This window comes from Fundulus heteroclitus, chromosome 6, assembly GCF_011125445.2.
Source record: "Fundulus heteroclitus isolate FHET01 chromosome 6, MU-UCD_Fhet_4.1, whole genome shotgun sequence".
Taxonomy (NCBI): Eukaryota; Metazoa; Chordata; class Actinopteri; order Cyprinodontiformes; family Fundulidae; genus Fundulus; species Fundulus heteroclitus.
Window position 1 is genome coordinate 11,287,214 of NC_046366.1, and position 17,271 is coordinate 11,304,484.

Below are 17,271 nucleotides of genomic sequence, written 5' to 3' on the forward strand. Positions count from 1 at the left end.
ACTCTGTTTACCATGTGTGATCAATACTACGGGCGAAATTGCTGTTCATTATTCTCTAAAAAAGTAAAATACAAAGAACAATACTGTTTGAAAATAATTTAAAGGGAATAAAAGAAAATCTGTCTCGGGACATTCTAAAACGCTTAACGTGTAAAACGCTTAACGTGAAAAAGCTTAACGTGGCTTAAGGTAGGAAAACAACGAGGAATCATCACCAAATTTCGCACGGCCATATCTTGTCATGAAGACTTAAGCCTGTCAAAAAGAATAAACCGAAATCCAACGATTATAGAAGATATCTCACATTAACGTTTTCTTCTTCATTGGTGCCTATGGCGAGAAAAAGGCTTAACGTGGTTTAATGTACCTAATCAATGATCAATGATCACCAAATTTCTCTTTCATATTGTGTTCGATATTTTTATAGTTTTATGTGCTTATGAAGAGCAATATGAGAGAGAAATTTGGTGATCACCGAACGTTGTTTAGGTATCTACATTAAACCACATTAAGTTTTTTCATATAGCCACCCTCTATTAAATACTTAATGTCATATAACGTCCATAATAATTGGACTTTGGTTTTGATTTTTGATAGTTTCATGTGCTTAACAATATATGAGAGAAATTTAGTGATCACTGAGCGTTGTTTACGTGCATTGAATTGCGTTAAGCTTTTTCCTTTGCCTCAATGAGGCAGAAACGCTTAATGTTAGATAACGTCCATAATAATTGGACTTTGGGTTTGACATTTTGACAGTTTTATGTGCTTATTAGGAGCAATATGAAAGAGAAATTTGGTGATCATTGATCATTGATTAGGTACATTAAACCACGTTAAGCCTTTTTCTCGCCATAGGCGCCAATGAAGAACAAAACGTTAATGTGAGATATCTTCTATAATCGTTGGATTTTGGTTTATTTTTTTTTTTTGACAGGCTTAAGTCTTCATGACAAGATGTGGCCATGCGAAATTTGGTGATGATTCCTCGTTGTTTTCCTACCTTAAGCCACGTTAAGCTTTTTCACGTTAAGCGTTTTAGGACGTCCCTCTGTCTCTTCAAATCTGAGATCCGGCAGCTGACAAAATGTGAACATTTCTTCCCAACCTTATCCATGCGTGCTTTGAGTCTGAGGTCCCTTGGCATGGAGCGTCTCTCTCTGTTTAAATTGGGGGAAGTGTCCAGTGAGCGGCAGAGCCTTTAAAAACATCAGGGGCTTTGCTGTGTGCCAGTCTCACTCAGAACACACGGCGGACAAAGGTAAGACTTCCCCTTTCCCCTAAAATATGTACGATGTATGATTCTTGTTCTTCTCAAATAAAGTATTTAACTACTCATATCAAGATACATATTTTGGTTTAAAGGTTTATTTTAAATGCTTGTTTTTTAATATTGATTTTACTTTAATTTGAACTAAAAAAAAAAAACAGCAAGTCTTTTTTTTTTAAAACGACTGAAATTAATTAACCAAACTTTTACACTTGCTGCTGCTGGGAGATACATTTGTAGACACGGTTGCCTGGTTGTGACATCCTTCTCACTTTTAAAATGAAAAAGTGAACAAACCCAACAAACTGAAGGTTTCTGCTAATACAGAAGTGAAAACTGTATTCTGTGGAAAAAGTGGACTTGGTGGCCGTAAACATCTCTGCCTCAGCATCTCTTTGTCTCTGCAGCTCGGCGGTGCCTGCCAACATGTTGCTGTGAAATTCCTCTTTCCTTTGTCCATGCCTCAATTTTTTGCAATTATATTCAGTCACATAGAGAGAAACAAGGAGGGTTTTATCCTTTAATTATTTTGGAGAACAGACAAAATAAGTTTTTTTTTTCAAGGTTAGGAATAGGGTGATGATGGTCCACGCAGCGCCCTGTGTTTGTTTTGAAGTCCATAGTCCATAAATCTATGAGAGCCAAAATAAACTGGAACATAAGTCGCAATGCACAACACTTTGAAACATTCACAATTATCATCACAGCATAAAAAATACATCTTACCCGTTAACTGTCTTGTCATCAAATTAGTATTTGTTGCTATATTTGTAGTCTACTAATGTTTTTTTTTGGGTGGGGGCTACAAGATCATGCATGAACGAGATAATTTCATACATCTGCCTTTTCATGTAGATTCAGTCTAAGCGAGCTGGTAGGTCACAATGCGCTCTCTGCTAGTGCTGTGGCTGAGTGCAGCCCTGCCAGGTCTGCTGTGGGTCTTCCACTCCGCTCCTCCAGTGGAGGGGGACAACGATCTCTCCAGGATCTGCAAGCCCGCCCCCAACTGGACCATCGACGGAAGCTCGCCGATGGAAGAACGCAAGGGAAACGTGGTGGTGGTGGCTCTGCTGAAGGCCAGCTGAGAATTGTGTCTCAATCAGGCGTCCAGGTAAGTAAGAGGAATGGCAACCCAGCTGTGGCGTCTCTGCATCTGGGGCCAGTGGGGCCTGCGCTCCAGCACGTAATGAGGCGTCTGTATATATAATGTATATTAAAAACGTGTTGCATCTCAGCACATTGATGGACTTTTTCTGTCTTTGTTTGCTTAAAATACACCGACACAACACAATTAAGTGACATTCTCAGACAGTTTGTCATGTACTTTTAATTATGTTGATACAGATAAAAAAAAAATTAAATAAAACCCAAGGCAGTAACATGATGACAGCCTAATTCAAATGGGACTGTTGCCCTCTGCATGGTTATGGCTTTGTGGGTCCTGAGACTAGGTGGATTTGCAATGTGTAAATAAAAAAAAACAGAGACGCTTTCAGTTTTAACTCGTCATCCATCTACCCCTCTGCAGAATCGGACGCCTGCGCACAAAACTCACGAGCAGAAACATAACGGGGGTGTCCTTCGTAATTGTAAACGATCAAGACGCTGTATCCAGATCCAAGTACAAGGAATTGAAGAAAAGAGCCCCTGAAAGAGTTCCAGTCTATCAGCAGTCAGCTAATCAGAGTGATGTGTGGGAGTTGCTGGAGGGCGACAAAGACGACATCCTGATCTACGATTGGTAAGGCCTGTACAGGCGGCAACAAGACAGTCTGCCGCCTATCTAAACGACAGTGGGAGTCACTCCAAAGAAGACCCTAGTTCAGTCACTGTTTCTTTTTCTCCTTTTCTACAGGTGTGGTCACCTCACTTTCCACATGGTGCTGCCGTACACTCTCTTGCATAACACTCACGTGGAGAACGCAATCAGGGCCACCTATCAGGGGAACATCTGCAACTGCTCCGTGAGTGACCAGATTAGAGGCGCACACGTGTGAACGCGAGGGGCTGCGAACAGGAACCGTTCCCGTTCTCAGAGCTCACGCTTGATTGCAACGTGCTCGTTACTTGTGAAATCCCGTTTTAATCAAAATCGTGTCAGCTCTTGATTAAGAAGGACTAATTATGTGCCGCAAAGGTATTCACAGCCTTTTGAACTTTTTAAAAATGCGGCTACATCCCACCTAATTGGATTAAAAGCCTTTTGTAGGAGTTTTATGCCACAGACCATCACAGCGTAGCACATAGACCTAGAGCTGGACAGTATAGAAAAACAGCATATTGATAAAATAGAAATCATATTGAATTGATCGATATCGATCAAAAAAATTCAAAACATACATATTAAGTGCAGCCCTGGACATTTTATGCTGTTGCTAAATGACCTAATTTTAATTAAATGGATTCAAACACAGCCCTTTATTCTACCAACTTTTTACCAGAACTGTAAGTCTTAAAAAAAGAAGAAATAAACATGAGCTCTCTGAGCTCTGTGAAGGCTGATGGAGCTTTCCTGGGTCTGCGTTTGTGATTGGTTGGGAGGATATTATGCCTGTAGTATTAACCTACGTGATAGGATAGAATGCACTGTTCTTTTATTGAACTTTTTATTGACAGCTTTTTTTTTCTATTGAACCACACATCTGTCGATCGGTATATATACTTTTTGCGTCATTGTCCAGCCCTAAATAGAACATGCACCGTCATGAAGACAGAGGAACACAGCAGACAGGTCAGGGAGAAGGTCGTGGAGTTTAAGGCAAAATTGGGGTTACGAAACACTATCTCTGGATTCCAGTGTCTCACAGAGTAATGCTTCAATCCATCATAGGAAAATAGTGCGTGCCACAACTCCAAGTCCACCTAGACATGGCAGCCGAGACGCTCATGCTAGCTCTGGAGGAGCTGCTGAGACCCATCGCTCAGGTGGGAGAATCCAGCGTTGACTATCGGTCATGCTCTCGACAAATCTGGCCTTTTATAGAAGAATGGCAAGAAGAATTCATTGTTAAAAGAGACTCATAAGAAGAACTGTTTAAGATGTTGGAGACACAGAAAATATGTGGGAAGAGGTGATCTACTCAGATCAGACAAAAAAATTACTTTCTGGCCCTTGTGCAAAACAAACCCTTAAGGTCTTGCTGTACACACCGTCCCCCTGGGGAAAGAAAGAGGTGGCAGCACCATGCTCAGGTGAAGCGCTTTCTCTCAGCACGTCTCCATCTGACTGAGATTGAGTTACTTTGTAAAGAAGAATAGGGAAGGATCTCAGGATCTATTTGTATAAAGCTGGTAGATACATGTCTCCTCCCAAAGAATTGCCGCTGCAATAGCAGTCAAAGGTGGAGGTTTAAGTGGGCTAAATATAAATGCACGGTATGTTTTGTAGATTTATATTCTCCAAAAGATTAGAAATAACTTCCTTTATTTTACCATCATCCACACATTTATTTTGGTCTATGATTTGAAACTCCAATGAAAAGGGATCCGAGCTTTCAGGATATAACATGTTACATCTGATTAAGTTCAAGGGGTGTGAAAAAAGTTTTTAAAAGGCACTGTATGGTTTGACTAGAATAATTTGATTCTAACACTGTTTTAAAAGGCTTCTCCCTAATCTTACTTTTTAATTTAGTTTAAGTGTTTTATTTATTTATTTTTTTCAGATCTGAAACAGTACCAGTCAGCAGTTGTCTTGTAATCTGATACCGATATTAGAGTCAGTTACGGCTCAATCCATTGTCTATATTTGCTTATCAATGCAGGATCATGGGGGTCTGGTGCCTATCTCCAGCGGTCATTGGGGGAGAGGCAGGGTACACTATGGACAGGTTGCAACAGGGCAAAGCAAACACTCATACCTAAGGACATTTATAGACACCAGGATTACTTACGGTGATGTTTTTGGGCTGTGGTGAGAAGCCGGAGTACTCTTACCTCTAAACATGTAATAGTAGAGTAAAAGCAACTTATTTCTCTTTCACAGACCGCGATAAACCACGCAGAGGCTACAGAGCCATCGTCATATGAGGACACATTCATTGACATTCCAGACCTCAGCGACTATCATCGCCCCCATCATCATCATTACTAAGACTAATTTCAAAATGAGCAGTAAAATCAAGACATGTTCAAAACTTCCCAACCTCACCTTTCTCAACACCATGCCCACCAAAAACTACGACCATAACCATCCTCACTGGGTTCTGTGGTGGATACTTAAAATTGTTCAGTGGTTAATTCGTGTGTTGTTGTTTTTTATCCACATTTGAGCCCATTTTACATTTATTTTGACGAAATGTTTGAACATCCTGTTTCACTCTCTAAGGAATTGAATCTGCTTTAGTCTTAATCTGCTACAGTGCAGTCGAGTTGTGGCCGCTGTGATAGCATTCCTGCACCTCTGCGCTTCTGTTTGAACAACAATAGCCAGTTTCCCCCCCCCCCCCCCAGTTCTCCCGTTAATGAAGTCCAAAGTGTAAAACCTGCCTGCAGGAGGCTGTGGATGGATGTTCTGGGAGAGATGAGCGGGGGGGGGCGCACAGTTACCGTCTCCAGACAGAGGCGAGCCATGAGGTGCTGCTGCTGCTCAGCTGCTCTTTCTCAGTCAGATTACTCACAAAGCCGATTCTGTCCTCGTCTCGGTTCATTTTTCTGCTTTTGTTATAACCTGCAGGAATGTGTGTGAGTCAGAGCCGCGGATTAAGATGTTTAGAATTAGATTGACATTTTATTACAGTACAAACTTTGAATTACTTAGTCGCTGATTAGAGTGCTTTTATGGCTTCTTTTAAGGGTAATTTCTTTTCTTTTCATTGTAATTTAAATTTCTTGCCAGGCTTTGTTTTTTTCCACAAATCAAGGAGGAACAGCATGGTGAATTAAATACTAAGACTTATTTGCAAAATGTCATTTCATGACATATAAGCTGCAAAAACGTAAAAAAAAAAAAAAAATAATGTAAGATCAAACATCTGTGTAGTCATTTCTAGCCGTATATCCTCTAATAAAGCATACCAAATCTCTCAGAAATGCAGTTTTGTCTCATTACTACAGTGCCTCGTAATGGTATTCTCTTGAACCTTTTTAATTTGTTTTTGTCATGTTAAATCCACAAACGTTATCGTGTTTTAAATGGATATAATTTGGTAATAATATGGTAAAAATTGTGGTGTGTACATGCATTTGGTGACTCTAACATAGAGGCTAACCTTGTCGAGTGAAGGGCTAATAGTTATCTCACCAACACAGTCTCTCACCTGAGGTTCAATAGTTTTTTTTTTTTTGTTGTTGTTGTCTGTTTTACTGATTAATGCATGAACAGGAGAAAATGTAAAAAAAAAAGCAAATGCAGACTTTTGCAAGGAACTGTGGATAAATAAAAATATTTCATTCAAATGGTAGTTAATTCCCTATTTGTACACTTGTGTAATGTCAAGACTTATAGGATGGATTTAGCTGCTGAACCATATGCCAAACCAAATGCACAGACACATACACACACAAGACACACAGCGGAGACAGGTCGATTACCTCAGAGCAGCTTAAGTCTTGGCTGAGATGCAGCGCGCTCTAACTGGGCGTAGAAACCAGAGGACGTTTAAAGCACACCCTGATTAGACCATCAAAATGACGGTAGGTACAGTAACAATTTTATCATTGTTGACACGTATCAAGACTTAACTCTAGCCATCTTTCAGAACGGGATTCCTTTTCACATATTGCTGATGTCTTTGTTTAGTAACCATTGACACAAAAAAACAGCTTAGAAGAGTCTACCTCTCCTTGCAGTAGGAGTCCCTGCCTTATCTGGTGCGTTAGCCTCAACTTCAGCCTCAGCTGCTGCCACTGAATGAAAGACAGATTATATTATGGAAAAGCTGACTGCTCAAGTTTATTTTTTGGGATGATGGTGTGCATTTAATTACTTTATTCTTAATAATACGAATGTTAATCAGTTTGCGTGCAGTTTGCGGGCGTCTGATGCTGGTAGAGATTTTTTTTTTTTTTCCGGTAAACCTCTTGGGAGGCTGCAGGTGAGGCTTATCTGCTTAGCTTTTTCTAAACAGCACGTCTCTTCGGGCAGGACAGTTCGAACTGCTGCAGGTTACTCTCAGCTGTGGCGGACAGAAAAACAGACCACTCGTCTTTTTTTATATATTTGTGGTATAAAACTATACAGAAACTGTTGTATAAGCCAATAGATTTGCAGAGGGACAGACAGTTGTATCCAATTATTTACATACGTTGTGTAAAAAAAACAAAAAAAAAAACATGACCTTGGGAATCAGAGAGGAAGAGGGCATTATTCAAAAGGGAACAGAAAGAGCCTGATCCCAGTTTTCAAATGGACGCAGATACAACAAGCATAATTTCCAGAGACATCTGCTAATGAAACTCAAACCGAACTCCCTGGCCATTGTTACATGTGGAGTGAAAAAGAGGGAAGGCTGCAGTCCTAGGAACATTGTCCTGCAGGACGGGGGTGACAGCATCATGTTGTATATTTGACATGTGGCAGAGTGAACACCTCACAAAACTCATGGCATCATCACCACAGAACAGAACGTGGAAATAGCAGCTTCTCAACACTTTAGAAAGGAAGATATTGGGACACAAGTGGGACTTTCAGTGAGCCAAAGTGTCTATGGATCAATTTATCATCTGTACTCGTTTATCCTGCAGGGTCAAGGAAGGCTGGTGCTTTTCTCCAGTGATTATTGGGCGACAGGCGGGGGTACACCTTGGACGGATTGGCAGTCCATCACAGGGAAACATAGAGACACACAGGACAAACAACCATGCCCACGAACACTCACAGCTAAGGGCAAGTTAGGGAGACTAATTGGCATGCATAGCATGCATGTTTGTTTGGACTATGGGAGGAAGCCAGAGTACCTGGGGAATCCATGCATGTACAGGGACAACAATGAAACTCCATGCAGAAACCGAGGACCTTTTTGGCAACAGAACTGGGCCCCCATGCAGCTCTGGTCCAAAGCTGTAATTAGTTACAAAGTGGATTAATGACAAGTCATGTCAAAGTATTTGAGTGGCCTTCGGAAAAGCCCTTATCTAAATCCCACTGACAATCTGAAGAAGTGTGTGTGAGGAAGGCGGCCTACAAACTTGACTCCATGTGACACCAGTTCTGTCTGAAAAAAGGAGCCAAAATTCCAGAGAAGTGTGGCGATGAGCCGCTGGAAGGACGTCCAAAAATTTAACACAAGTTAGACTGCTTAAAAAGGCAATTCTAGCAGATACAATGGAAATGTATGGAAACCTGTGAGTTTGGAAAAAGGTATAATACAATTCTGATTATTCTGGCATTCAGACAAAAATAATGATTTGTATAAGTCTAACTGACTAAAAATCTGATTTACATCTTTATAAAGTGTATGTAAATATTTGGTTTTAAATGTATGTTTCTTCATGTAAAAGTTTACCAGTTTGGGGATGGATTTATTATTAATGATGTGTAGTAAAAAATATGTAAAAGGGGAAGGCATCAGTATTGAAATCTAATTAACATAATTGTTATTGTGTGCTGAAGAGCAAAGCAACACAAAAAATTATAGCAACAAATAAAAGGCTCCGATGATAAACAGACAAAAATGGAAAAAAAATCTGAATTGTTTGAGCTCGTGTCTGTTTTCAGACACTAGGTGGCAGCACTTTTACACCGTACTGCCCTCTGAAGGTTCACCGCCCAGTCCTCAACACTAAGGCAGCCGTTTATGAAGAGGATTATTAGTTATTATCCATCATCAGGAGATACGTTTGGATTAGCCAACATAATCCTCAAATTAAAATCCAGATCGTCACCAGATGGCTGACTCCAGCTAGCGGTGGAGGGTTCTTCCATTGAGCTGGGTGCCACATGGCAACATACTGGGGTTTACGTTTCTGTTCTCAAAGTTACATTCCTAAGTTTCAAGACATCACATGTCCTGTTAAGCACAGACGATATATTAAAGCTGTCTACCCAAAACAAAGATGACTCTTCAATACCGAAAACATGTCAAGAGAAGAATTTATGAGGAGTGTCTTAAATAGTGAAGCTGGCCTCATGCTAAAAATCCTACTCTGACACAATTAAAATCAGCAAAAACTCAGTCCTTTTGTCAGATTTATTCAATGCAAGAAAACTCTCTCTAAAGGCAAGACTGGAACCCCACTCCAATTAATATTTAAATCTTATTTAAACAAATGTGGAAAATGTGGAAGAAATGTCACTTTGTCAGTCATTTTCATTCAAGGTTTACTTGTTTTTTTAAGGCTCTTTTTTTTCCAGCCCAGGATGTGCCAGAAATGTAGCTCCTAGTCATCTAAAAGTGAATTGTTGTTTTGTTTCCATTTCTGACTCTGAGAAACTTCTTGTAAACTATTTATTGAGTTGTGCCTTCTTCAAATGAATCAATCATGTGTCCATCTCAGGGTGGCAACACCCTCACCAAGTGGCAGAAACTCCAAATATTCTACCAAGAGCTACTGGAAAATGGAGGTAAGTTTTTTTTATTAACATTTGAAACTTTGGATACTTCTGCAATGTTATTTGTGCTGCTTCAGCTTTTCTCTCGTATTTCCCCGAACGACAGACAAAAGGACAGACGGTTGGCTTCTGGTCTACTCCCCCGTGCCAATTACCTGTATATTCATGTGCTACCTGGTCATTATATGGGCGGGGCCAAAGCTGATGGCAAACAGGCAGCCTGTCAACCTCAGACCTGTCCTAATTGTTTACAATTTTGCCATGGTCTGCCTGTCTGCCTACATGTTCTATGAGGTAAACTCTGCACAGAAACAAGTGAATTTAACTCGGATATTCAATAACCAAGCCATTGTGATAATTTTTTTTTGAGGGCTTTCTTTGATAATGATGTAGGCAGTTGCTGACATATACCATTAAAGCACAACCAGAGCCCAATTATTTACATGTAATACATTTTTCCCATTTTTTTCCAGTTCACGGCATCCTCTTGGCTGGCCAGATACAGTTTGTTTTGCCAGCCGGTTGACTACAGTAACAACCCCTTGGCTCTGAGAGTAAATAAAAACACACATATATATATATATATTATTTGTAGATGAACAATTACGTTTTAAGGATTCAACCTGGAATTAGATTTTTAAATTGCCTTCAGACGTATTTATGGGCTTTAGCTACAGTCACAGTAACACATTCTTTCAGTTCTAGGGCTTTATGTATCAGGATCAATTAAGAAAAATGTTCTGAAATGGTTTAACCGTGACATCAAGGTGAGAAAAAAAAAACACATATGTCGCACGTTGTTATTTACTCTGCAAAGATGAGGCCAAAATGAAAGCATTTTTGTGTCTGCAAAAATAAGTCAACATCCTCAACCCTCCATCATACCAACAGTTGTCATAGGTTTGGTTTTGCTGTGCGTTGTGGTCAGACCCATGCTGTCATGTGGTTCACGTAGCTAAAACCTTGTGAAGCTTCATGATCCGGCTTTGGGGGAAATTCAGATGCCTTCACTTGTCAATAGTCCTTAACACTACCGAACAATGGATTTTAGATTATTTTGTAAATGGCTTCCTAGCCATTCTCAGATTAATGGACAGGACCAGTTGCTTCTCTGAGAGTCAGTGCTGACGTCTTTCCTTGCTGAAAATGCAAAACTTTATGATCCAAACCAATAAATGCCAAAAGCCCTTCTTTCATTGGGATGATGACACTTGCTGATGATCAGTTGATGAAATTTATTTAAGTAACAACACCTGGCTGCTGCTCTCCCTGTTAAGTAGTATGGAAGCACCATCATTGTACTCAGATTTACTCTCTCCTTTTTCTTTTTGACCATTTCGAGCATTTATTTTCCATACCTGCTAAGTCCTTTGGGTCTAACAGTCAGAAAGCAATAGGTGGGGGTGCCCTGAGCAAGTGGCCAGCCAATCAAAAGTCAATATGGGACAAACAACCTGCACGAACACAATCACCTAAGAGCAATGTATAATAATTAACATGCATGCTTTTAGACTGTGGTCTAAGGGTACCCAGAGGGAACCTGGGCAGAACCTGGGAACCTGGATAGGGAGAACATGCAAACTCCTTGCACAGCGTCCCCACATAGTCTGGAAAAAAGGATATAATTTGATTTCAGTATGTTCCTGGTCTGGATATTTCCAGAGCTTATTCCCAAGCTCATTGTCTCCTTCCTTTCATCCCCATGTTCTTCATTTCTTCCCCCCTTCCTTGTGTTCCTTCTCTCTTCCTTGTGGCCCTTACTGCTTTACTTCCGTCTTTCCTTCATTGTGTCCTTCCTTTTACTTTTCTTTCTCGTGTCCTCTTAGCCTTGCTTCATTACTTTCATTCCTCCCTCCTTTATGTTCTTCCTTTTCTCCTTGTGTGCTTACTTTTTTTCTTTACTGTTGTTTTCCTTCCATTCCTTTTTTGTTTCCTTCTTATCGTCATTCTTTCCTTTCTTCCTTCGTTCCTTTTGTCATTCCTCCTTTCAGTCTTTCCTTCCTTACGGTCCCTCAGTGAGTCTTCTTCACTATTGTAGTTTGTGTCCTTCCTTCTTGTATTTATTAATTTTTCTTCATTGTCACTTATGTCCATTATTTAGTTTCTTTAATGTGTCTTTTGTTCCACCCTTCTTTCCTTTTCTCCTTCCTTTTTTCTTTGTCTATCAATACTCTCCTCCTTTCTTACATTCCTTGTTCGTTTTTTTGTTAGATTTCTTTTTAAGCTCTGCCGACTGTACAAAACGCTGCAGTAAACATAGAAACGCTGCATGCAGAAGAGGAAACCAGCTGAGATTTGTCTTTACCTTTTTTTACATCCTGATACCTAAACTCTTATAACTGGAAGATGGTTTACTTTCTTTTTCCCATGACTGTAGACGCTATAAAGTTTTTGCTTTTCAAATATATTTATGGGGCCAAATATATACTACAATTTACCAAAACTTTTTTTTTTTTGTTTTGTTTTTTTATCTGACAGTGTTGTAATTGTTTTATGAAAAGAGGTTAAACATTTAAATATAGTGTATGCTAAAAAAAAAAAATGTGTTTGTGTATTTTGTACAGATGGCCAGAGTGTGCTGGTGGTTTTACTTCTCAAAAGTCTTGGAGCTCAGTGACACTGTGAGTACAGTTAGAAAACAATGCTAAGTTTTTCATGTAAAAGCAGAACAAACTACACTCTCGAATAAACTGGGCCCATATTTATGGTTGCTTTGATTCACTGGCGGTGCAGTCAGACAGATTAAGTAGAGCTTTCAGACATTGTCATCTACAGGAATATATCTCTGCTATAGAGCTGAACATGGTGTTACTTTGTGTTGTTCTGACAAATTTGAGATAGAGAAAGAGGGCCCTCCACTGGTCAAAACCTAAAACCACATCAAATCTGGACATTCTGGTTTTATTTAATCCAACAAGCTTCTTTAATTGGTTGCTTGAGCGGTCCAGAGTTTTAAAGGAGCGCTTCGCTCAAATGACTCATCTCTAGGCGTATGTTTAAGAATGATAACATCCCTGACAAATTATTGTTTAGTAAAGAGGAAAACCTTCTTTTTATTCAAAAGAGATTCTCATAAAAGATAACCCAAGAAGGGCAGCCGATATCTTTATTATCAGATACTTCTATCTATGACTCTGAACTTTTGAATAACAACCAGACGTTTGTGCTGTAGTAAATTGTGTAATCTAAAAATATAAGCAGCAGCATATTATATTAATGACTGTAAATCCTTTCTTCTGTTCACGCTCCGCTTGGTGTGCTTGTCTGTTGCAGATATTCTTCATTCTGCGGAAGAAGAACAGCCAGCTGACGTTCCTTCACGTCTATCACCACGCTACCATGATCTTTAACTGGTGGGCCGGAGTTAAATACGTAGCCGGGGGTCAGTGTGAGTACGCTTCACAATGTGTCGCGAAATGAAAGCAAATTAAACACGTGGAGATCACCACATGTATAGGATGATGACATAAAGCCCAACGTGTGTCTTTGTCTGTAGCTTTCCTGATTGGTCTGATCAACTCACTGGTCCACATAGTGATGTATCTGTACTACGGGCTCGCCGCTCTAGGGCCACACATGAATAAGTACCTGTGGTGGAAACGATACCTCACCTCCCTGCAGTTGGTAAGTATGTAGTAAACATATAAAGACCAGGCTGAGGTACAGCACTACAAGGCTTTGATTTAGAGCAGGGGTGTCAAACATACGGCCCGTGGCCTGGATCTGGCCCGCCGAACAATTTAGTCCGGCCTTGTGGCTAAATGCATTATCATTGTTATCTTTTTTTTTTTTTTTTTTTTTTCCCCCAGTGTCCTGCCTGGCAATGTGGCAATAAGAATTGTTGTCTTAATGCCAAAAAGAGCTCATCAGATTTGACTTTCACAAGTGGAGCACTATGGCTTTTGCCATAGTGCTCCGCTTGATTTATGAATGTGAATAGTTTTATTATGATTCATGCGGGGAATATCTCAAATGATATTGACACTACAATGGGAAAGTAGGAGAGGAAATGAAGAACAAGAAGAAAAAAAAGGTGAAAGAGGAGATAAAAGGAAGAGAATGATAAAACAATTATTGAAAAAAACATGTACTTCGTTGAATTGAAAATATGCAGTTCCTATATTGTCCATGAGGGGCGCTGTGTTTTAATTAGCAGATTAAGCTTCAGGTGTGGAAAAATTTTAATCATTTCTTAATTTTTATCTGTTTGATGTATTTTGTCATGCAGGACAGTGTTTTTAAGTTCCAAAAAATGTGAATAAATGTTTTTCAACATTGTATAATCACTGTGATCAGTTCTTATGCATAATGCACAAGTAAATGTTTAACTGAGTAAAAGTATTGTTGAAATTGGACATACTTTTCTTAAAAACGCTGAGGTTATTCACAATATATTGTGTAAAAGTGAAATTAATTTAATATAAAAATCAACAACAAGTCCACATTTATTAGTTCTATTTAATCTTGCAATGAGTTTACTCGTGTGGCCGTCTTGAGATCAGATTAAGCTGTATGAGGCCCCTCAACCAAAATGAGTTTGACACCCCTGATTTAGAGTGTTTTTCAACTGTACGACTATTTATTACCTGACGTTTGTGCAAAAAAAGCATAAAAAAACGGATGTCGCCAAGTTACTGATTGCTTAACATATAGTAGATGCTTTCTTGGGCAATGAAATGGTACCAGGTTTTCAAGATTAAGACCCAGTTACAGGTCACCCTTTAACAGCGGTAGAGTAAATGTTGATCTTAAAGCGGTGAGGTTCTGTGAAATTATCACCAGTTATAGTTGCCTCATGTCACATCACAGTGACTTTATAGAAAAGTAAATAAAATCTGCAGAGCGGTGGAAGGCTAACAGATAACCAGACGTACGTGGGGCGCATTAAAACATTTGCGAATATTAAACCTCCACACTTGGACGTGAGACTGTAGGGAATTTCGCTGGCCTGGATAGCAACGTGTTTAGGGTTATTTTAAATTTATATAATTATCAAATCCATGTCTAACTGTTGGCATTTATTCACTTTCCGACAACTCACGGTGATATGACGTCTTTCTACAACAGGTAGGTGATCTACAGCTGTTAATAACATTGTAATAACTCACTTAAAATATAAACAACAAAAAAATGGACTTTCCCATCACTTTGGAGCTCAGACTGGGTGCACCACGTCATCATAGCAAAAGAAAAAAGGCAGTGAAGCTTTTTGCTTTGAACAAGATTCCTTTTGTTAGAATGTATTAACTAAAGTTTTCAAGTATTGTACTATTGCAGGGGAATAACAAAACCCACAAATCTTTATGTAAATCTGAAGAACTGTAAAGATACACGATAAAAAGTTATCCTTATAAGACTTTTTTTAAAGAGAAAACAACAAAGAGATTTTACAACTTATAAGCAAAACAAAATCATGTTATTCTCAACCGTAAATATTCACAATAACAGAACCATTTGATTGGATGGTCAAAACTTTTGCTCGCTTCTCTCTTCACTGCCTTTGAACGTTACGAATATTTTTATGATGCTTCGTGATTTATCACCCGGATGAGTTTCAAATAAATCTATTCTGTATTAATGTCTACTGGAAACATATTTTTAAATCCCTAAGTTATTTACTATTTTCTTGTCTCTCTGATCAGTTGCAGTTTTTGATTGTCTCCATGCACACCACCTACAACCTGTTTGCTGACTGTGACTTTCCTGACTCCATGAACGCGGTGGTGCTGGCCTATTCTCTCAGCCTCATTGTTCTCTTCAGTAACTTTTACTACCAAAGCTACCTCACCAAGAAGACCAAAAGCACTTAGCAAATGGGGGACGTGAAAAATTACGAAAAACAAAGAGAACATGCTAGAAGAGCCAAGGGTTGGCTATGGCTGCTAAGGGCCAGGACAGAGACTGGATATTGACCTTGAGTTTTATACTCTGCGGTATGAATATATGGTCGTGATTGGCCATAGTTGAAGTGGCTTATTAGCAAAAGATTGCAGTTATATTTCTAATTATGTTTTTACATTGACCTTGGCACAATTCTTTATTAGCCGTTGTTTAACTTTTTCTATGTATTTGAGTATGATCATTTGTGAAATATTAATGCTTGGTCTTATAGAGGTTCAGTATTTCATTTTGAAAAAGTACTTAATTTATGTCCATGACAATATATGTGCACATTCCTAATGTAAAACTGGTTATTCTGGAATAGTTTGATATTTTCTGACAAATTGTGTATTTCTAATGATCTTTTTACATTTCTGGGTAATATTACAAATATTAAAGGAAAGTACTCTCTTTTTTTACCTTCAGTTGCTTTGAACAATTCCCAATGTTCCTCATGTGGGAGCCAAAAAGTCTTAGCTTTAAATTCAAAGTACTTTATGTACACAGTTTTAGCACTGAACATGTTAGGCTACAAGGAAGCGAGCCCGGAGGGGTGTGGCCAGGGATTTTGCTGAGCAGGGCGTAGAACCTTTTCAGAACAGCTTACAGTTCTATTTTTTTGTTGTTGCTGCTGTTATTCATAAATCACAAGGGAGATTTACTTGGACTAAGCAGCTGGATCACCACAACTACTCTTTTGGATAAGCGAAAACTCAGAGAAACTTTTCCAGCACAGATTCCTGGCAGGGCACGTGTGCATAAAAAAAATGTTTATGTGCTGCAATAATAAACCTTTTGTTACCCTCTCTGATGATGCATTTTACTGAATTAGCTGGGGACATTTTACTGTCCAGTCCTCAATACACGAAACGAGTTCATGACATAAATCCGGAATAATTTAAATCACGTTTATGTCAATGTACAGCACAGATATATAAGAGAAGGGAAACAATGCTTTCAATTAAATCAGACCTTTTATCGGTTTTCTACTCAATTATTTAGAAAACGACTTCTAATATATTGTATTTTATTGATGTCATATGGATTTTCCCCACTGTTCTTTGCAGTGATGTTACAACTTGAGACAAAGAATATTAGTCCAAAGTTATCATAAGTAAGATCGTTAAACCACCATACAGTTTTATTGCTATATGATAGGATGGGTTATAGAAATCGTTTTATGACTCTTTCCATGGGACGGGTGTCAACACCTGGCTGCACTTGAGAAAACTGTAGGGCTGAGTATCTTGCTTCAATCATGTTATTTGAACGTAGATTTCTTGTTAATTTTATTGTGACAAAATGTGAAAAGGCTCCAGTGGTGTCAAAACTTTGCAAGCCACTGTATTTGTACACACCAAAAAAAGTGAACACAGCAACGTGTATATGCAAGCACAAGGCAACAAAGGAGGAATCTGCTTTTGTCCCACTTGTTTTGATTACTCATACCACTGAAATAATCACGGCAGGCTACCCAGACTCCCCCCACGCCGATGAAAAAAGTGCGGATCCACCTCCAATTAGGACCACCCCCACGCCGTCCACCCAAACTTTGAGCTGTAAATTATAGCCAGTGAGCTGTGGGGCTCCATTAGCTCTGTTCCCCTCCTTCCGCCCACTGCATAGATCA

At 39.2% G+C, this 17,271-nt stretch overlaps 2 protein-coding genes across 3 annotated transcripts; both read left to right on the forward strand.

The window, feature by feature from the left end:
• The first annotated feature begins 1,981 nt into the window (after positions 1 to 1,981).
• selenop2 (selenoprotein P2) lies at positions 1,982 to 6,301 on the forward strand. Its single transcript, XM_012877316.3, has 4 exons — positions 1,982 to 2,381; positions 2,799 to 3,011; positions 3,126 to 3,234; positions 5,256 to 6,301. Exons 1-4 carry the CDS (start codon positions 2,155 to 2,157, stop codon positions 5,361 to 5,363), a joined length of 657 nt encoding a protein of 218 aa, XP_012732770.2. The 5' UTR covers positions 1,982 to 2,154; the 3' UTR covers positions 5,364 to 6,301.
• A 480-nt stretch (positions 6,302 to 6,781) lies between these two features.
• elovl8a (ELOVL fatty acid elongase 8a) lies at positions 6,782 to 16,443 on the forward strand. 2 transcript variants are annotated; one of them, XM_012877314.3, is made up of 8 exons: positions 6,782 to 6,904; positions 9,707 to 9,773; positions 9,868 to 10,055; positions 10,235 to 10,315; positions 12,326 to 12,382; positions 13,035 to 13,149; positions 13,258 to 13,385; positions 15,404 to 16,443. In XM_012877314.3, exons 1-8 carry the CDS (start codon positions 6,899 to 6,901, stop codon positions 15,569 to 15,571), a joined length of 810 nt encoding a protein of 269 aa, XP_012732768.2. In that variant the 5' UTR covers positions 6,782 to 6,898; the 3' UTR covers positions 15,572 to 16,443. The 2 variants fall into 2 exon arrangements, with proteins under 2 accessions (XP_012732768.2, XP_021179583.2); XM_021323908.2 differs by lacking the exon at positions 6,782 to 6,904 and having other exon boundaries at positions 7,542 to 9,773.
• The last annotated feature ends 828 nt before the right edge of the window (positions 16,444 to 17,271 follow it).

Coding starts and splice junctions, on each gene's coding strand:
- elovl8a (XM_021323908.2), top strand. CDS start 9,692: ATGTGTCCATCTCAGGGTGGCAACACCCTCACCAAGTGGCAGAAACTC. Junction 10,056..10,234: donor CTGCCTACATGTTCTATGAG/GTAAACTCTGCA, acceptor ATTTTTTTCCAG/TTCACGGCATCCTCTTGGCT. Junction 12,383..13,034: donor TCTTGGAGCTCAGTGACACT/GTGAGTACAGTT, acceptor TGTCTGTTGCAG/ATATTCTTCATTCTGCGGAA.